Source organism: Psittacula echo (assembly GCF_963264785.1).
Source record: "Psittacula echo genome assembly, chromosome: 6".
Classification (NCBI taxonomy): Eukaryota; Metazoa; Chordata; class Aves; order Psittaciformes; family Psittacidae; genus Psittacula; species Psittacula echo.
This window is the reverse complement of record NC_137743.1, coordinates 4,526,803-4,548,609: the sequence shown is the minus strand read 5'-3', so window position 1 is coordinate 4,548,609 and position 21,807 is coordinate 4,526,803. Positions and strand designations below refer to the sequence as shown.

At 39.5% G+C, this 21,807-nt stretch overlaps 1 protein-coding gene across 1 annotated transcript in view; it reads right to left on the bottom strand.

The window, feature by feature from the left end:
- The window catches only part of CPXM2 (carboxypeptidase X, M14 family member 2), a gene marked incomplete at its 3' end in the record, with an annotated part of 79,191 nt that overhangs the window by 43,652 nt on the left and 13,732 nt on the right, over positions 1-21,807 (bottom strand). The window contains exons 2-3 of the mRNA XM_080621759.1: positions 8,074-8,183; positions 1,321-1,460 (exon numbers count right to left, since the gene is read on the bottom strand). Of these exons, the coding sequence (XP_080477885.1) occupies positions 1,321-1,460; positions 8,074-8,183 (250 nt within the window). The remainder of the gene's footprint in view (positions 1-1,320; positions 1,461-8,073; positions 8,184-21,807) is intronic.

Genomic DNA, 21,807 nt, shown 5'->3' with positions numbered 1-21,807 from the left:
ACCTAACACAGAACAATGTGGAATAAATATAGAAATTTTATTGCCAAAAAGGCTCCTACTCCCACAGCGGTGCTAAAAGAAATGAAAAGCTCCAGAAAATTAAATGATAGAAGAAAAATAAAGACTACTTTTTTTTTTTTTCCTTAAAAATACTGGTATTTTTCTCGTTTTTCTTTTGTTCTATGGCACATTCCTTTTCTTACGGGAGATTTCTGACCAGAATGGATCTAAGGCTGTGCATCTCCTGAATACTTGGTCAAAAGGTCTAGTAGCACAAGTGGGAGTATTTACATAACGCAGTGAGACTCTACAAGAAATTAAGAGATTGAACAAATACTGTAAAGATCAGGAACAAAACAAACCATTGCCTTCAGTTCCTGTTTATACTAGCTGATTGCTCTGTTCCTCATAGACAATTCTCACCTCATTCACACTGGCTGTGTTACAGAGTGATCTGTTCACCTACACTCAGAAGCTGGTCCCAAAAGAGTGAATGCAACCAAGCTTGTGCACAACACTTATTTCCCAGTGCCATGTACTCATTCTGTAACAAACAGTAACCAGAAAAGTCACAAATACTTTCAGTGTTGGAAGTGGGCAACACTATCACAACAAAGCTGAGTTCCTGAGCTAAGTGTGCCTGCAGTTCCTCCTCAGACCAATGCAGCAAGGCAGCTTTCATAGCAAGGGTTCCTTCCTAAAAGCTTTCTGGGAAGCTGGCTTGAATTGCATGGAGTCTTGCTTGCATTCATAAATACAGCACAAGATGCTTGCTACCAAACGCTGCAGTCCTGATCCACACATACTGCAGGGTTTTGGTTATATTAGAAGTCCTTCTTTAGAACAAAAGCAATTCAGCTATAAAATTTGGTAACAGCTTATTTAGAAACCACATTGTCTTGATGTTGTACCAGTTATTTGGTGGTTGCCTAGCATTAGGCAATCAAACATGAGTGGCTATTCTAAACCAATATCTAACAAACCTAGTATCTCAACTAACCAATTTAAATACTGGGAAAGAATTAGGACCTTTAATTCAAGCAAATTTGACAAGGTGAATACAAAGGCACAATCTGAGGGAAACATGTTTATTCCTTTGCCAAGTGTAGATAATGCCTATAGAAGTTTTCTTCCTTTAAACATGTATTTTACGCCATATATAATCACTTTGTCTTTTACTGTTTTTCTGTGTAATTGTTTGATGCCACACAGCATTTCCATTCTTTCTTTTTTTTCCTTGAAGAAACACCACACCACACAGCATGAATTCCTTGGTCTGAAAGCTCAGAATCTCATGGAGAAAAGTAAGCATGTACTTACGACCAGAGAGAGTTTCTCCCTTGTGTGATGACTCCAGTGAATTTCGTTAGCCTTCGAGCATCTACTTCAATCCACTGATATGGGTCATTTCTTCCTGCACACCAAGCACCATCATAAAAATCATTTTCGTTAACACCTGCCTGAAAAGAAGGGGAAAACTATCTTTATAAATCAGAACCAAGAAACCAAAGGTCTTTCATGGGAAAAAAGAAAAGAACACGTGAAGTCATCACTCATTCCACTTACTCCTCTGGCACCACTTTAAGACCCCTGGGACAGTCATTCCCACCAAAATATTCCCTTACTCAAAGCAGGGAGGGAAATTCTGCAAAGTCCTTTTGAAAACTAAGAACCACTACATATAAACTCAAGTTAGGGTTAGAAAGCATAAATAGAGCTTCAGTTCACTCTACCTGTCTGTGGCCTGAGGGAGCCTGTATCCAGAAAAAATGATCCACATGGTCTTCACAGTTATAAAAGTTCTAAAAGACAGCTCCAACCCATGTAAATAATGGTCAGTGCTGGAGCAATGTCATTTCCCTTGGCAAAGGAGAGAGTAGGGCATATGGAAATAGTATTACTATTTCCCACTGATTTTTAGTCCCAGAATTACTAATTTTCATCATAAGGGTGTCAAAGGTTAAAAAATTCAGGAATACTCGGCTGTACTTCAACTTCTACACCAGTCTTTATCCCAATTCATTCTGGCAAAACCAGCACAAAAAGCCCTCTCAATATTTTCAGAGAAATAGCTGCAAGGTATTCTGAGTAAACTGTATTCCAAATACAGCTGAAATATTTAAGGAAACACAGCATCTGAAGTCTTTAGATATTTACCTTATTACTAAAGCCCAGGAAATTTTTGGCACCAAGCAGCTACTGCCATAGAGAGCACAGAAGCTTTTCCATATGGTTCTCTGAGGCTACATGTAGTTTTATGATAATCCATTTGTGTTGAATGTGGATTTATTGTTGCCATCCATGCAATTCTAAGAAAACATATCCTTAAATATGTCCCAGGTATAAATGAAGGGTCTTGAAAACTTTGTTATATTAGAGATGTATCTTAAAGCTCCAGTATAAAGCTACTGTCTATTCAGTGGTAAACTTTCAGCTGGTGTGTGTGTATACGTAAAACGTAAAAGAAGCACCCAAGAGCACAACTGTCAATTAAACTTACTGTATTATCCCTCAGCTTCCTTCTGAGCAGCATTAGTAGATGTTACAGTCATAGCTGGGTTACAATGGCAGAGATCTGACATTTTTAATGAGCATTTCCATCAAAATGGGCATTGTATGGGTGTAACTCAAAGTGAAGATGCAGCGGGAAGAGAGATTAACAACTACAAGCCTGGTGGCACCTGAAGGAAGTGCTGCAAACCAGACAGAGATTCAATTCCCAAAACTTCTCATTTTCTCAGGTACTCAAATCTGAGTGAGAGCAGCTTAAAACCAACTTGTTTTCCTAAATTCCAAAATTACATTAAGCCACCTACTTCTATGTATTAACTCGATATTTTAAAATGAAGTTTGCATAAGGGTTGAAGATAAAAGGAAAACCCTCTATTAACAGTGGAAGTTAAATTTTTCAAGGAGAACTGAACAATGGGAAAACGGGAGAACACAAATGTGATCGCTGACCTGAGTAACAACCTTCCTCAAGAAAAAGTTTCAATGCATTTTAAAATAAGATGAAATTTGAAGTAGCCTTCGGGTTTAAAACCAGTGCTTGCCAGGAAGCATTAAGATCTGCAGAGCACCTTGAACCAGTGTTATGTTAAACCCGTTCCCAGTGATGAAATTCCACCAATTTCTCTGCACCAAGTACCTGTAACTCTCATTGCTTCAGCTGGGTTCCTTGGCCCTCATTCAGATTGAGGATATTTCCCATTGGTGTGATGCTCGTCAGGGTGCAAACCTCTCCTCTACATTACTGTGAGAGGTGGGAAACAGAGGAGGGAAAGAAAAGCTTATATGCAAAAAACCTCCAATCCTAATTTGCTTACTAAAATCTCCATGGTTTCAATTGGACTTAAGCATATGTTCAAATTGCATATCAAATATGGGGAGTTTAAAGAACATGCTTATAGTCATGCACATCTTAAAATAATATGGCCTGAAAAAGTGGCAAAAAGAGCATTAAAGAAACGATGCTGCTCCTTGTTCCTGCTTTCTTATTTCTTACTATTAGCTTCTCTGAAACAAAAAGAATACTTTTACTAAGTAAAAGGAAGCAGATGTTTGTGTATAACTAACACAGAGCATTACATGAAAAAGAGGAGTTTAATCAACGAGATGCTCTTGTTAGAAATATTTCTGAGGGAAAAGAATAGAAATAAATATATGTTAAAACTTCTCTTTTCAAGCTTCAAGTCCGTATTTTTTCTTAAGGTGCTTGAAGTTTTGGATTTGCCCTTCAGCCACTTCAAAATACTCTTTCTAAAAAAAACCCCTTATAAATGCAATCAAATATTTAGTAGATAACCAAATTTCTTTGGGAAAAATGTTAATTCCCAAAAGATGAGAACGACCATCATCAAATATTCAATCAAAGGATATAGATCCAGATACCTTGGCTCAGTAAGATGGTGACTTGAATTTAAAAGTTGTATATTGAATTAAAGGAGATATGAATTAAATTATAATTTGTATAATTCATATATAATGAATTAAAGGAGATAATTACATTTATGACACAAAATAATAATTTTATGAATTTAAAGTTGTGACACACCCAAGCTATACATTTGAAACATCTAAATTGTCTTTATAAGTAGGAGTGAAGTAGCTAATCAAAAATGAAAGTAAGGACTAAGTCTTAAGCAAGCCCTTATTTCCATCACTCAATTTTCAATAATAACTCAAAATTAACCCAGATTATATTTCATAAATGCTTAAACATTCCTGAACATGCAGTATCTTATGAAAAAATACCTTTTTGGTATAGAATAAGGGACTTCTTTTATGTTACTCCTAAATAAGTTTTCTATAAACGTGACTTGAAAATCGCAATTCAGATAAAACAAACCAACTGCTTATTATGTATCTAGAAGCTAAGATGAAGGGAAATCAAAAGGTTATTATTCCCTCACTTGTGATTTTAATTCATGTTCCTCTTCAGAGTTAGATATGTGCAAAACAGAACAAACACTTGCTCACATTATCACTGTTCTAAAAGCCTTATTCTATAACAAGATGTTACTGCCTAAATGTATTCAAATGAAGAAAGAAATTTCAGTCTGCTGCCACAAGTCAGCTAGAGCATCATCAGAAACACACATAATATCAAACCACTTCTGCTTAAATTCTTCTCCTTTTTCCCAGCAGGATGATCACAAAAGTTATTTTACCATAGGAAGTTTGGGAGGAAAATAAGAAATAGAAAGGCATTACTCATCACAGGTATTTATAGCAAGCACTGCCGGTAGAGGAGAGGTAAAGTACGGAGGCTGGATGTATAACTTCAATAATTGTGCCTTTTGCTTATGTTTTGAGAATGGAGCTTTTCAAAAGGAACAAATGAAACAAAAGACAAAAAGCAATACCTTCTGCTTATCTGCATACACACGATTGTATTACTTGCACTATCTTCAGTGCTGTTGGATTTCTCCAATCAGGAAAATGAGGAAGGGGAAGAAATATCATTTAACTAATTATTTCAGATTTAACCACTGCTAATTATTGGACAAGTGACAAATACTAATGACTTTTATCCCTGAAGGCAGAGGGCCTCAATGAATATTATTCTATGCTACGATTTTTCCTCCTGATATTAAATTACTGCTCATGGCACTACTGCACTTGCAGGCTGGATCTCATTGCTCCTGCCCACCAGAGGCCCCAGCTTAATCACCACACTCATACAGGACCAGAAGCAAAATCAGGTCCCACACAGTGTGAGGTCACAAGAGATGCAGATCCCAGAAGGTCTTACCCAGCCCTGATAAGCTTGTTCTTCTTTGGAATAAAGCGTAAACTGACTGATTAATGTTTTACACTTCAAATAACCTAATCAGAAAAAACAAACCCTCAAAAGCCTTTGAAAAACTTCATTATCCTACAAATTCCCTGTGAATTGAGGTAGTGCCAGTTACCTGGGGTGAGCCCTAAGCTCCTCAGCTGACTTTGCATCAGATGATAAGGTTGGGCAGAGAACAGATTTTGTCTTATTTCAGGAAGAAACATAACGATTTCTTCCAGAAATATGACTATAGTGATGGCACTGTGGTTATATCCAGACCAGGCCACCAGGGCAGCAGCCCATAAAGTTGCTGATCACCACACATATAGGATAGTGCTCTGATGAAACCTCAGAGGCACATCAGCCTCTCCAAGTCTGACTTGAGCAGAGTGTTTACTTCATGTAACATGTAATGAAGTATTACATGTAATACTTCATGTGTAGCATTAAACAGCATGAAAACACGGCTGCCTAAATGCCTTTTGCCTTTGCCCAGCATGCCGCAACCCACCCTTCTAAACAACAAACAGAAACCACCAGGGACCTGGTTGCACACCTGACACATCAGTCCTCCATAGCACCTATTCTCAGGTATAAGCATATATCTTTTTAAATACTAGAATTCTAAATATTTAAATTTTAAATGTAAAAATATTGAGACTGGAATTCAGAACTCTTCACACAAAGTAAAATTAAGCCCTAAACTCCAAGTCACAGGGAAGAAATTTGCAAATTCAAAGTGATTTTGAACAATTTTAAAGTGCTACTAATTTTAACCTGATCCCAAAGGATATAGTATCTACAGAGGAATAAATGCAAGCCCATACTTTTAACACTGCCAGTCATTATAACATTAAATGGTCAAGCGGCTTGGGGGAATTACTGTATGGATAACATTCAGGTAAGCTTTCATTAAGGGTAAAAGGTTTGGATTCAAGTATTACTACATATCTGTATTAGAGGTAAAGACATAGCAAATAAAAAGGACTACATTTAAACAAAAAAAAGTAAGCCAGAGAAGTCACTTTACTATAAGTCAGGTAGTTGGGTTAGTTGTAGATGAGTCTCCCACAGTCCTGGGATCAGGACTATACCAGAAAAGTCCCTATACAAGGAAAGAGTAAAAGCAGCTTTTGGATAATAAGGAGAATCAATCCATGCAGGACTCATACAGCTCAGGAAAATGGCAACACAAAAACCCATATGAAGCAGAACTGTGACATTGTGAAGCCTTTGTTCACAGGAAAAAAAAACCCATGAATTTTGAATGGAGAAGAGTGAAAACCCAGTTTGCAAAAGGCTGCACGCCTGGCTTCACTGGAGGCTCTGGACTATCTTTAGGAGAAACACCATCCATGGTTAAAACTCTTACCCATCTTTATCTTAATGCAGCATTACTGGTGATGACATGACACACAACTGGATGGACTCCTGATCTAAACCAGTAGAGTCATTCTCGTCTTTAAGTAAATTGAACTTTAACACCAGTGTGAAAAATAAGGAACCACAACCAGAGACTTTAGAGACTCACATCACTGCCCGTGGTCTCATGCCACTATATAACAAAAACGATAATAAAATAATTAAACATTCCTATAGAACCAACCTGAATGTCATTTGCATACCATGATTTGTGTTCCTGAGGGTTTAATTCCTAGCAAACACTATGAAGTAAAGACACAAACTACCTTGCACAGATCTGAAAAGAAGTTCCATATGAAGCCCTCCAGCTGGATCTGTTACTCATGCAACTGCATAGCAAAACAGCTTTCTGACTAACATTAACTGATTAGAACAAGCAATGAAGAAAATAAGAGGCTCCCCATTCCCCACAGACAAACTCACATAGTAGATGCACTAGAAGACACTGAAGCAAAGGGAAGCACGTGCATAATGGGATTTTAACCAACAGTGATCCCACCTTCCAGCAGCTGCCCCCTATTACATGGCCATAGGCACCATGTGAAATTGTTCTGCTGATTACAGCTCATCCTTCCTAGTCCCAGCCTAACTCCCCTAGTTCATTAACTAGCAAACCCTTTCAGCTGGAGAATAAAAATTCTAATGCAGAGTCTAATAATAACAGGTGACTAATAGATTAAGTAAGTTTTAGAGATTTTTCACTGTTGATTTGGTGTTAATATCCTGTTTATGACTTTGAGTCTTAAATGTTGTGCTTTATTATGCAAAGTAGCATTTTCATGTTGGAAAAGATTGTAATTCAGAAAACAGCACTAAGAGAGGGGAAAACAGAAACAAGAAATGGGGGAAATAGAATTTGGTCCTGCAAAGCAGCTAAGCACATCTTTCATATTAAATAAAAGGAGCTAAACTAGATTGCTTGCTAGTGACTTCTGAACTGAAGCAATTTTTGGTAGTATAATCACTGCCTCTGAAAAACTGCCTTGGGGCAAGTGCTTCACTTGAAACCACACTTCTAATTAACCACTGTCATTAACAAACAACGAAAAAAGCAATTTGCTGTGTAAGCTTCCTTCTAGGCTGATTGCTAAGGGAGCAGCTCTGGGCTGCCTTCACCTTTGCTTGCTCATAGAGGTCTGTTTAGATTTGCACCCTCAGCACACTAAGGTTGGAGTTTTTCTAACTAAGCCCCACGAATCTGCAGGTTATCCATCAACCTTATGCACTTCTATAATTCCAGCGTTTCCCCTTCATTTGAATTACATGAGCTGACAAAGTAGTCAGAACCAATAAGCATCCATTGGTTCTCTTTATACAACAGTACAACCTTAAGCCATTCTCCCACTTAGGAGAAAAAAAATGGATGTTACCTGAATATTAAGCCTTCCTCTGTGGGCTCCAAGGCCGTATCGCTTTGCTGTAGAGGCATGGAGCTGGAAGTCAGTAATTTTTAATGTCTCTAGTCCAAGTGGAGGGCAATCTAGAAAACGAAAGATTGATTAAAACTTAGTTAAAAAAGAAACACAACAAGTATGCAAAGTTTCTGGGTTTCAATTGTGCCAAACTGGCTGGGGTCCTCAGCTGGTACAAATGAGCACAGCATCACTGAAGTCAATGAGAAATGGCAGCTCTTATAAAATCAATGAAGGAATACCCATATCTTCGGTGACATGGTTTAGTGTGAGGTGTCCCTGCCCATGGCAGGGGGGTTGGAACTTGATGATCTTAAGGTCCTTTCCAACCCTAACTATTCTGTGATTCTATAATTCTATGATTCTACTGATCTACACCAGTTGAGGATCTGGCTTTTTGAGGGTCTCAGTTATTACTGCTTGCTACATGCTTCAAGTTTTCATGGATATGCACAGTATTTCCTGCTTAGTGCTTTTCAGTATAAAATGCCAGTAAAATGGCCTTTTATTTTTCTTCCCTTTTGGCATTTACTTTTTCATCTCTTGTTTTGATTCTTCTCCCCCGTATGCATTCCAAGCTACTGTATGAAGTTATGTTTCCAATTAAAATCTGTTCTGAAAACTTCAAGTACATGTTGCACAACACCATCTGGTCCAGAGGTCTGGGACTGGGGATAGCCAGGCTCTTGCTTGACTCAGGACAAAGAGGGCAATTATGAAACAGGGGCCACCTCAGCTCCAGATTGTGCAAAGCTTTGAAGAAAGTAAAGCAGATGTTACTCCAGCAGCTGGAGCCAGCCTGGAGCTCTGGTTTTGGAAGACAAGAAGTTGGAAAAAGTCTGCTTCATGATTATCAGAAAAATATCCTGCTCTAAAATGACCCCAGTACCACAGTATTTAAGTAAGTCCCTCATAGTGCTTGGGATATTTATCCTCAAAACTGCATGATGAGGTGGGCAAGACCCATTTCAGGGTTTTGCAATAGGTGAACAAAACCACAAAGAGACACTGTGGGAGCACCTCAATAGGACAACAGAGCACGATTTAGAGACCGTGAAATCAGCATGAGCTGGAATAGGAAAGTCTGTGTGGGGCAGAGGTGGAAAGTGGTGTCATGCTTACTATTTAGATCAGGTAGTTGTTAGGTGTCGTGGTTTAAGCTCAGGCTGTAAATTAGAACCACGCAGTCTACTTCCACCCCCCGCCCCTTTCTTCCCCCCGCTCCTGGAGGGATGGGGAGGAGAATCGAAAGAATGCAACTCCCATGGGTTGAGATAAGAACAGTTTAATAACTAAGGTATAACACAAATCACTACTGCTACCACCAATAATAATAATGATAAAGGAAATAACAAGGGAAGAGAATACAATGCCTTACCACCCACCGACCGATAACTTGCCCCCACCCAGCACTGATCCAGCCCTTCTAGGTAACTCTCAGTTACATCCCGGGCATGACGTGCTGTGGTATGGAACACCTCTTTGGCTAGTTTGGGTCAGGTGTCCTGTCTCTGTTTCCTCCCAACTTCCCCTCCTCCCTGGCAGAGCATGAGACTTAGAAAGTCTTGTCAGACTAAATACTTGAGCAGTAACTAAAACCATCGGTGTTATCAGCGCTGTTCCCAGCCAAAAGTCAAAACCACAGCACTGCACCAGCTACTAAGAAGGAGAAAAAATGACTGCCACTGCTGAACCCAGGACATTAGGTTAGACTAGGATTTGTACCGCTCTGGCTACACCACTATGGACATCCTTTGCCAGCACCTCAGCACTCTCACAGGGAAGAACTTCTGGCTAAGATCCCATCAAAATCTACCTTCTGTCAGTTTGAAGCCATTCCCCTTCTGCTACCTCTACTTGTTCTTATAATAAATCCCTCTCTAGTTTTCTTGTAGGCCTCTTTAGGTACTGGAATACTGCTTGTAAAGAGCTCAATCCTGTGCTTTGTGCCTGTGTGCCACTTACATATATATCTTTAATCACTCACCAAAATGTCATGAGGGTATGTACCCGAGAATCTCATCCTGGCTGTGTCCGTCAGATGTAGTTTTGCATTGCTATGTACAAACTGGCAAAAATGTATGGTATTTCATATGTTCCTCCTTAGCACATAACAACCTAAAGTCCCTCAGGAAAAATGTTACGTGTTGTCAATTCACCCTGGTATTTCTTTGTTCATCCTTAGGAGAATTCTCACATAAATCCAGGGCCAACTGTCTCCATCAGAGCCAGTAAAGACAAATGCTAAATATGAAAGTATCTTCTAAAGTACCAACAATGATCTTAGCCTTACACAGGAGACAAAATGTAGACAGTTCCTCATTTTGAAGAGCTTTCAATCTAATTATCCAAAAGGGAGAAGAGACAGGATGTATAAGGGAAGCCAGAGGAAGGACAAATTTGCTGGATTTTTGTTTCATTGGCTGATTGTTTTAATTGCATTTCCTTATAGAGTGTTTCATCTTTCATCATACTCCAAATGGAAGAAGTTTCAGGCTCTGACAGATCTCTACTGGGAATATATTACATAGCTGGGAACCGCCTGCCTTTCTTTAACAATAACCTCAAGACAGGTTTGGAAATCAATCTCATGGTGCAATCCCCCAAACACTTTAGCACTTTGGTGTATTTTGCTCTGTGAACAGTGCCATCATTCCCAGGCACTCAAAAGCTATTCAGCAGTACTTGCACCAAGCCAGAGCCGAAAAGAAAAATGAGTTGCTTTTATATATTCAGCTCATAAAATATCATTTAATGCGATGTTTATATGGCACCTAACAAGGCTGAGGAGCAATCTGTAGGTACCGCTAGGAGTTAATAAAAGTAGAAACAAAGAGAACAGGCAGATCCATCTGCAATGGATCCACTGAAGATCGGTCTCTTCCACGTTGTTTTTCACACCCCATTCTCTGCTATTGGAACAGAAGCAATGGATGCAGAGCTGCCCTGGGGACAACCAGCACATCACTGCTCCATTGCTCTCTCCGGCACAGAGGCCTGTTTTCATGAAACCTGTAGGAAATGCACCATTTGTGAACCTGCCAGCTTCCTGTCCGAAGTGACCTGCGGTGACATACACCTGGCAGTCTATGTACGAGAAGCTGGTTTGGTTTTATTCAGGCTGAAATGTTACTAATTTACTGTAAAACTGGAATATTCTTGGGCTGCCTGTGGATTTCAGGGAGGGTTTCTTAGACTGCAAGATGAGGATTTACAGGCTGGAAAATCTGCCTGCATGTATTTGTGTGTATTATCTCTGTTTCTAGAGAAACTGAAGCCTAATCATAGACTCAAAAATGTTCTATGGATCTCCGATAAACACGCTTGACTGCTCTTTATTTTTCAAGGATGAATTATTTCAAGGATGAATCTGAACGCATCAGATTAACAGGCCAATATTATGAAATGCTCAATTGAACCAGTGGTTTCAATGAACGCAAGATTGAGCTTTAAGATTAAGCAAGAGCCATCTATGATATGCAGTATAGAAACCTTTGATGAAAATTGTGCAATATGTTGTTAACAATATGCTGTCTTTTCTCAGTGTGGTCACGCCTTGCAATACATTAGCTGAAATCATTAGGATCTTTACCATCAGTTCAATAGTACCCAGGATTTTATTTTTTACTGTTATTTATATAGACTAGTAGCAGAACACCTAAGTTGTTTTCCCTTGAAGTGAACCAGTCTGGAAGCTGGGATTTAACTAACATACCAAATCACATAAAGGCCTTATTTTCTTTTAACTTGGTAAGAAAAAACCAAGTATTTTGCTCCAGTACTTGACTGAAAATTAATGGAAAGCATTCCTTAGCCCCTCTTTTTCCAGTGACCATCCCAAACCAGGAACAGAGCAGCAGGATTCTCCATAAAAGACCATTGGCCTTTAGATGTTTCCGTCTGCGCAGCTTTGCACAGGAATGATATTCTTGGAATCATCAAGCCTATTGTTTTCAGTAGCTTTGATGTATGGAATTTGTGCTGTTTTCCACAAGAGAAGACCTTTGATTTTGCTTTTAAATGAAATTATGTCTTCTATTCATAGCCATAATATTTGACTATTAACACATTAAGCATATTAATTTTTTCCACATGCGTATGAATTCCAGCATCCATAAAGGGATGAAAAGAGGAGCATATTAGACCAAAACATCAAACTGGAATGCACAAAGATAATTGGGGTAAGTTTTTCAGTACAGCCTCATCTGATTGACTCCAAGTTACTCAGCACAACCCAGTTAAAGTTGTCATTTCACTACAGAAAAGAAAACATCCTGAGTTATATTGCAAATTTAACTTCAGCTAAATTATTTTGTTGGGGTGTGTGTCTCCTGTTTCTTAAAGCTACTGGGGGGTTAAAACTTAAGCAGGGGAAGTTTAGATTGGATATAAGGAGGAAGTTCTTTACTGTGAGGATGGCGAGGCACTGGAATGGGTTTCCCAAGGAAGTTGTGAATGCTCCATCCCTGGCAGTGTTCAAGGCCAGGTCGGACAGAGCCTTGGGTGCCATGGTTTAGTGTGAGGTGTCCCTGCCCATGGCAGGGGGTTGGAACTGGATGATCTTAAGGTCCTTTCCAACCCTAACTATTCTGTGATTCTATGATAACCAGGACAACCTGCTTTTGAAAAGCATGCAGGAAAAGAAACTGATTCCTGGCATTCATCGAGACTATCGTGTATAAAGTATTGCTTTAATGTATTTTATTTAACTTTAAGAAATCTTTGTTATAATAATGAAAATTGCCACTCAATCAATGAGACTTTCTGAATGATTTTGTATTATCCCTGCTAGTTTGAAAAACCCTTGCAGAAGCTAGAGAAATTTGGTAGCATAAATAATCAGGGCAGTTCATACCTCCTAGATACAACTGGAAATGACCAAGTTATTCGGGCATTTGTTTAACTGGTTGAAAACACAATCATTATAAAATATAGGAAATTCAAGTATGGCTTTCAAAGACATTTCAAACCACATTCTATGCACATAAAAACTTACTAACATAATGCAGCTAATGCATTTATGTTTTAGAGCAACCGAAAAGCAAGCATTAAGCTTGCAGATGCAGGGAAGAGCCTGAGGTATGGACATTTCTCTCATCCTGGCCCATATCCAACCATGATTTCATATGTGATTTGCAACCACGAATAGGTATTCACTTTAGAAACATGCCATTAATAAGATGTCTGGTTCAAATTAGTTAATTCATTCCAAGACCTAAAAAGACACAGAGCTTGGATTTAGACTTAATGACATTTGTATCTTGAAGAGTGTTATTGTGAGGTTTCCATTTCGAAATTGCTTTCCTATTAGCTATGTTAAATAGCTGTATCTCAGTGCCCATTATTTTCAATTATGCATCTATTAGCCAGACTGGTGATTGCATCCAAGCTAAGGACAGCAAAGCATTTCTGATACACCAACATTGTTAGCAATCACCTCTCCCTTGAAGTCAGGAAGAGGAAACACTTGAGATTACTCCAGTCACAATCTCACCTCTGAAATCTGAATTTACCAGTTATAATTTAGGCTTTGCCTGTACTAAGAGCACTATCTAAAGCTCTCCCTTCTCAAGCCAGCATTAACTCAAATTGCAGTCTCAGCATGGCTCTGTACAAGGATATTAGCTCCAGTCTGGGAGCAGCTTCAGCCTAAGGATGGCTGTGTCCTACTGATGCAGCATCTTTCACTGAAGCTCTGGTCAAAAAGCCCACCTTCTGCAGAGCCAGCTTGGCTGTCCTTACGCCTGCGGTGTAATTACAGCTGCTCCGTAGCTGTTCTTTATGATAAAACGGTATCAGCAGGCGTTCTTAGAAACATACTAATTCCGTAGATAGAAGATATATGTATGAGCAGGGCAAGGAAACCACTTCTATTCCTCATTATTGCCTAAATTATTAATTTATTTTACTTTCATCTGGTCTAAGAAAAGATTGTAAGATAAGTACAGATTGTCTTTATAGTTCTTGTATCTAATAAGTATGCATCTAGGAAATCAGTCTGGAATGTTCTTTCAGAGGCACAGCAGACAAGAGATTTTAAATAATAAGGAATATTTCCCATCAATTTAGGAATATGGTTAGTTTCTCAAATGGAAAGAAGAAAAGGAGCATCATGTTTCCTCTTCAGTTATATTTTTAAGAGCCATACTCATAATCCTTCTCAATTCCTGCAAGTCTGTGCTTGTCTCAAGCACAGTGATACTCAACTCTAGAAATGGAGAAATATCAGCCTTGTGTAGCCTGACAGTCTCCTTGATATTTGTAGGCAGAATGTGCTCTGACTATTTATTTTTGATGATCCTAAATGTGTTTTAGCTCCAAGAGCTTTGTCATTTTTAAATACAGAAGAATTCCCTTGCACTTCAAAATATTTCTTTGGGGAGGAAGGATGTTACAGTGCAGAGATACAGAAGTTCAGAGAAGACAAGAGGAGGTCAAGGCAGAGCTGACACTGAGGTAACACAGAATTTTCTCTATGCAAAAATGGTTTTAGTTCCAGGATTTTTTGTTGTTGCTGTTGGTATCTGTAGCCTTGCATTTGGGGCTTGAGCTTGCACCACCAAAGTCAACAGAGCATCACTGTGATAAATTTGAAGACCTCATCACTCTTCCAGTGTAACTAATTTAACTCATACATTTTCTATCAAAATATATACTACCAGTATGATTTTCAGTAACACAGCACATCCCAAGTTATCACTGTGCTCAGCAGCAACAGACACTGTATCGTTAAATATTATCATAGAATCATAGAATGGTTTGGGTTGGAAAGAACCTTAAGATCATCTAGTTCTAACTCCCCTGCCATGGGCAGGGATGTCTCATTGGTCAGTTTAGAGGGTCAAAATCATGTTGCACATCTTGGCCTTAGTGTGACTGGAGTTTGGTCAAGTCAGTGGATGACAGTAGCTAACAGGCATCTACAGAAAGAGAGATGATCTGCCACTTGGGAAGGGAAGCAGGTGCCAGAATGATGTTCTCTAGGATGCTGCTTCTATTTCTAGTAACAACCTATCACTGCAATTAATACCAGTTTCTTCTTTCTTTAAACCCATTTGCTCCTCAGGCTTGGCTGTAAATTAGTCCCTTCATTGGAGACCTTGTTCTCTGTGGACTCAACACGTATCTTGCCAGCACAAAATATGATCAGCTATCTCTCATGGCAAAATCCCATGTGATAAGACAGATTTACTTTTAGGTTTTGATTCCCTGTTTCTTTTTCTGGGCTATCCCAGGGTAGATGCAGAATTTAGCTCTTGTTTAAGCAACACAAATATATAGTTAATGATGAAGGTGCAAATCTGTGAAGCTACTGATATAGGCAAGTTAAGCACACGATTAAGCATATACTCTGGAGGATGAAGATTTTAATGTTTTTTATACTATTCATATTATTCTTTAATATTTATAGTATTGGACAAAAATTCTTAATGAGGTCAATATAATAAATCCTCCCTTAAATCTGTTTTTAGAGATTTTCTTATGTAAAGTGTGGCTGATAATTTATCTTTCAACAGCAAAACTTTTAAAGGAAACTCCATCAGTCCAATTGCTTTGTCTTAAGTAATACTTAGGCCACAGGTATGCAAAGTATTTTAACACTGCAATGCACCTGAAAGGTGAAATAACAGTAAAAACACATTTCTGCTGACCTGCTACTTGCTGAAAACACCTTTGGATTGCTGTTCTGTGACAAAGTCTTTGTGGGGGCTGAATTAAACAGGACAAAGTTCTCCATTTTCTAAATAATTTGTTATATTTACAGTATTAGGACATTTGTGGGGGGAACACGGTCTAGGTAAGACTTGCTGTTTTGACAATGCAATTGTGGAAGTGTGAAATTTCCACAGATGTTCATGAGTCACACTCTATACGTGGTACGGCCCAGCTTTTCCCTGGAAACAGCTCCGTGGATTTCAGTCTGAGCAGTATTATTCTTTGTTCATGTCCGATGTGTTGCTAGCAATACGTACCAGTTTCATTTCTGGCCTGAATTCAGGCCACCAGTCCCCATGCACCCCAGATTAATGGAAGCAGTACAGGCAGATGAAGGTTCTTCAAGCACACACAGTTTGCTTTTATTTGCTTTTTCTTATAAACTCATTCCCAGGGCACTAAAAGAACAGAGCAAGCAATGTGCACTTACAACAAATCCCCTACATAGAAGTCAAAATACTGAATTATATTCTCAGATCAAAGATGAAATAAAAGATTAAACAGATGCCAAAATTTTGTGTCCTAAGTCAACATTAATTGTTCTCTAATGCTGCATCAAAGCTGTATATTTTTCTAGGACAAGTAGCAAATACTGCAAGGGGTTTAAGACATCAGACTTCACTCAGAAGGAAGGGCAGTATTTATCACAGCACTGCAACATACACTTTTTCTATTATTAGTAATATTCTATTCTATTAATATTATTAATATTCTAGTATATTAGTGTTATTAATATCCTATTATGTTAATAGTCTATTGCAATATACGCTTACCCTATGGTTGCTGTTGAAGATTTGAAGAAAAAACCCCAACAAAACCCACAAACACTTTTGGTTAGAAGCCACAAACCCCATCTCTGTCAGTGGTCTGACCCAAAGCCCCTTTAAGTCAGCAGGAACCTTTTAATCGGCTCTAGGTGAGGAAAAAGCCTAAGTGAGAGTCCCACAAATGCTACCCATTTGATATCTCAGAGCTGCTTTTGATGATCAGATGTGCCTCTTATTTGCAACCATCTTCTCCAGGGCCTGCTTCTGCACCAGGGGGCTGTGTTTTGACATCCTGTTAGTGAGGATACACTTTTTAATCCTATCTTGCTCACCAGGCACTGCTTTGTCTTCCACGTACGTACACACTCCTTCCCCTGCTAAGACTCTCACCAGGAGATTTCCTGCCATGGTCTTTCATGTGCTCGGTACTACCCATGCTTCAAAAACTGAACCAGCTCTTTAGGAATGGAAGGAGTTACAGAGAGGTTGCAAACAGCTCCTGCCTGATGGCAAAAAGGCCAGTCCTGGACAGGGAAGGCACTCTCCCATGGTGCCGACACCAAACACATCCATGCTCTCTATATGCCACCTAAACAGTGCGCACCAGATAGAAGGACTGGGCACAACCATCACTTGAAAAGTTGCAGGGTACAGACTCCATGCAAGGGTAAAAGTGTCTTTTCTCCTTCCAAGGTTGAGGGAAAATGCAATGACTAAAGGCAAATAAAGAATAAATTAAGAATTATCTTGATCCTTTAGGTCAGGTCTGACATGAAACCAAGCATTTCAGAGATTCAGAAAGTACAGTTTTTATTTCATTATTATTCACATTTTTGCTCCCTTGCAAATCCAGATTGTGGCTGGTTCTAGATGCAGCAAAACAGCACACTTAGCAGGAAGAGCTTCTATTATTCCTGGCACAGCTGGAAGCAGGAAGTTCCAGAAAGCCTGTTCTCTGGGTTTGCTGGCCAAGCTTTCAGGCTCATGAGGCTCATCCAGACTCCAGATACCATACACATTCCCTGAGCTGCCCACTGCTGCCATTGTACTGCCTGTTTAGGAGACAATCTGATTTACGATGTGGACAATGCAGGAGCCTGATCCCATATGCACAAAGTCAGCATGCTTGGGCACAAGAAGCATCTCCCATTTTAACTCCTGACTCTGTTTCTTGCTGCCTGTGGTTCTTCAGCTCAGGAGGAAGCAGCAACCACAACCATACATGCCTCAGGCATCAGCCTCCTCCAGGTAGAGAGCTGTTACAGCTGAACCCAGGTCAGTAGGTATGGAAACACTGCCCATAGCTCTTGCATGCCTTAAACTGCCTTCATCTCTCTTTCCCCATGCCTTTTTATGAGAAGAGAAAGGCAGAAGAAAAAGAGGTGCATGAAGGCAACCAACATCACCTTTCTGACCTGATATGGGAAAGGACGAGGATGGGAATCATATTGCAAACCTGGCCATGGTTCCCAGGCCATTAACAGAAGAAAGAATGTGAGGACAAGCTGCATTCAGTGCAGTCTGAATTCACTGTAGGCATAGCTCCAGGAAAGGTTTCCAAATGCTCGTGGTACAAGGTACCCTCTGATCTGTATCCAAACCTGACAAGTCCTCCCCTTTCTCTACAAAGGAATATGTGTAGTCCTTCTGAAAGGGACATATTATTACCTTTAATGGCCAAAAAAACCCTCAGCCTGAAAAATATCATATCGATGCTTAACTTTTTATTATGAGTTTTGACTAAGGCTGAATTCTGTGCTATTAATTTTAACATGTCTCCTCTGATGCTTTTCTGAAGCACAGGATGAAGGCTTTCTGTAATTCCAGCTAAAGCCACAAAACTGAGTACAGCCATCAAAAATGAGAACCATCCTTTTTATTCCCACAGCCAAACAAATGGATTCAGCCAAACAATGGAGAAAAACTCTGAGACAGACCACTTGCACAATGGCTGGGTATAGGACTAAAATTACCATTAGAAACGCGTGTATGTCCAAAGTCTTCATGCCAGAAACAGCTTAAAATATCAAATCACTGCAATATTCTGCAGATTCTAAAATGAGAAAATTAAATGTGGCCATTAAAAATGAACATTGAAACTTAGAATACCATTAACAAATACAAAATCAAGACAGAAAACAGCTACTGTCTTAAGGTATATCCCTGTCTCAATAAAGCAGATATCTTAAAAGTGCTAAAGTTTAACCATGTTAACAATTCCATTTGAGTGTATTTTACTAAAAATAGTAAAACTGCATAAAAACCATTGTATGAGTATAAAATTGGCTCATGGTGCAATTATTTTCCTCCCCCTCTATAAAAGCTATAGTAGTAACTTTATACAGAAGTAAATGTATCCATAGTGAGGTACAGCACGCTCACTATGCAGTTGTACAGAGTGACAGCATAGTCATGAAATTCCTTATACATAAATAACTTGGAAAAAGTCCATAACTCTGGGCCTTGGAAATACACATCTACCAAGAACTTTGCCAGCTTTACGGATTTTGGAATAGAGCCATACTTTAGGCGCAAAACAGGGATCCCAGGTGGCACAAGGAAGTATCCAAGTGGGAAGACATAGGAAAGGGGCCGTATATGCTCCATCATGAGGATCAGAATTGCACACCTGAGGTTATAGCAGACTCAGAGGTGAAATACACATGAACAGCCTCAGCAGCTCTCTAAAAACACCTGATTTCACTGAGATAGATGGTACTATTATGAAATGACCCAGTTTTCACTCTCCTAAGCACACACACGAAGCCCACACACATAGAGCAAGAAAAACTGGAGAGATTGTAAAGGAGTTCTCATTAGTAGTGACAAGCCATTAAATTTTATTGCCATTACTATAGTTACCTCTACTCCCAAGTACTAAATTTACACTTGAGAAATTTAGTCACTTGCCGGTCAGTACTACTTAACATTACTTAACTTTTAATCAAGTGAGCATAGTCCAAACCATGTTTCTTTTACTTTTTTATAAGGCAGAAAATGTGCTGAAAATGATACTGAAACAGATGCATTAGCTTCCTTTGATGAAGCAGTCCAAAGTCTAACACAAATAAATCAGGGATGAAGATAGAACCACTTTTCTATTCAGTTCTGCATTTCACAGTAGGCTGTTTTCTACCCGTTTAGCTCTCTGACTGAGCTCTTGATGTGCGCCAGCAAACTTGAGAGCCAGCGTGATGAAGTAGTATGAGCAGCAGACAGTCATTAGTCACCTTAGCTGTGAGTTGGAATGTCATCTTTCATTTTTTCATGATTAAAACTAAACCTACCCATTTACCAACAGAATGTAGAAGTATTCTATTCTGTATATTCTATTCACTGCATATTCTGCAGTGAGACTTGGGTTAATAGGATCATCTTTCTGAGAGTCATTCCTCCCCTGCTGCTCTGTGGAAAAATAATCTTAGTCAATTTTCAATCTTCCCAAAGAATATGCTGCTGATCAGAAGTGACATTAAACTTTGCCTCCTCTGCATGTAGAAACACACATAGCTGCAAACACACCTCCATGCACAAGCAAGAAGACCCTCAAAGATGGCCTGACCACTTCAGCAGAGGTTTCCATCATACCCTAGCACCTAATTGTGTTTCTGCCCCTTGCAGTTAATATCTTTCCTCCTCTAGAAGCAGTAATTCTTCTGCAAGGAAGCATCGCTGGGGGTGGAAATGATTGTTCAAGCCTCAGAGTTTATCTGTGAGCTGTCACACCGCACAGGCTGGTCTTAGTTGCTGCTTAGTCCTTGTCCAGGTTACACATCTGGGCTAAATACTCGACCTATATAGAAAGCCTGTGACAGGAAATACCTAAAATCAATCCAACTTGGTTTTAAAACCTTTTATAAAGTGCAAGTCTCTGTTTTATGCAGACCTGGGGTGTCTGCTCCAGCAGCAAGTTCAGACATGTATACCTGCTTTCTAGCATCATAGAATCACAGAATAGTTAGGGTTGGAAAGGACCTTAAGATCATCCAGTTCCAACCCCCCTGCCATGGGCAGGGACACCTCACACTAAACCATGGCACCCAAGGCTCCATCCAACCTGGCCTTGAACACTACCAAGGATGGAGCATTCACAACCTCCCTGGGCAACCCATTCCAGTGCCTCACCACCCTCTCAGTAAAGAATTTCTTCCTTAGATCCAATCTAAACTTCCCCTGTTTCAGTTTGAACCCGTTACCCCTTGTCCTGTCACTACAGTCCCTGTTCTTATTTCACATGAAATAATAAGAGGAATGAATAAAAACAAACACTTCTCATAAAGCACAGAAGCGAACGTAGTGCCTGGAGCTGTTGCTCAATGATTTCAGACGGAAGTTGCGCGGTTACAGTTAACCTGAAGTCAAACTTCCCACCCCTGAAAAGGAATCAGTTTGTATTTCCTAGAGCACATTAAAAAGAAGTTTAGTTGGCTTGTTTGCTTTGCACTAAATTATTCTTTTTGCTGGACTTTTTATTCTTAATGCATGGTTGATGCAAGTCCAGCTCTAAGACAGTACTAAAAAGTCAGAAGCTGCTAGTACATTTAAAGCCCAAAAGAGTGGAAAACTGTTTCAGTGCAGGGATCAAAAACTGGTCAAATGCACACAGAAAATAACCAGAGGTTCTTCAGATATATCCAGGAGTGCTGAAAAGCAAAAGATGCGGGAATTCACATAACAGAGCTTTCTTCTTTCCTTTGAAGCACCCTATGTCCAAGCAGTTGTAGCCTTGAGAATCACCCTAAAAGCAGAGTATTTAGGAGTTTGAATCATCAGGAAGTAAAACTTCAAGGAACAATTAAATCTCTAAGATTTGAGAAAATCAAATCCAGGCCTGGATTGAAAACCAACAAACGTAAAGACAGCATAAAGAGCAGAGTGGAATTGCCGGGATGGAAGGAGGGATGCAGAAGGTATGCTTTGCCTGGGAACAGGGCTGTGACTGCCATTTGGGCTCACAGCGGAGACACAAACTCCAGGGCAGCACAGGAATCCCGCTGGAAAATGCACCATTGAAGAAGAAATCTAAGGACAGAGCCCAGTTTGCAAAAGCAGTTAATTATCCACGGTTTTGAAGGAGCTCATAAAACACACGCACTCTGCTGTCAGGCTCTCCCGTTCCCACATTTGCCCAGCTGTGCTTCCCATGAGCTTTTGCTCATCTTCCTCAAGGATTTCAGCTGCTAAATGACTTTTTAGCTTTTGCTTGTCA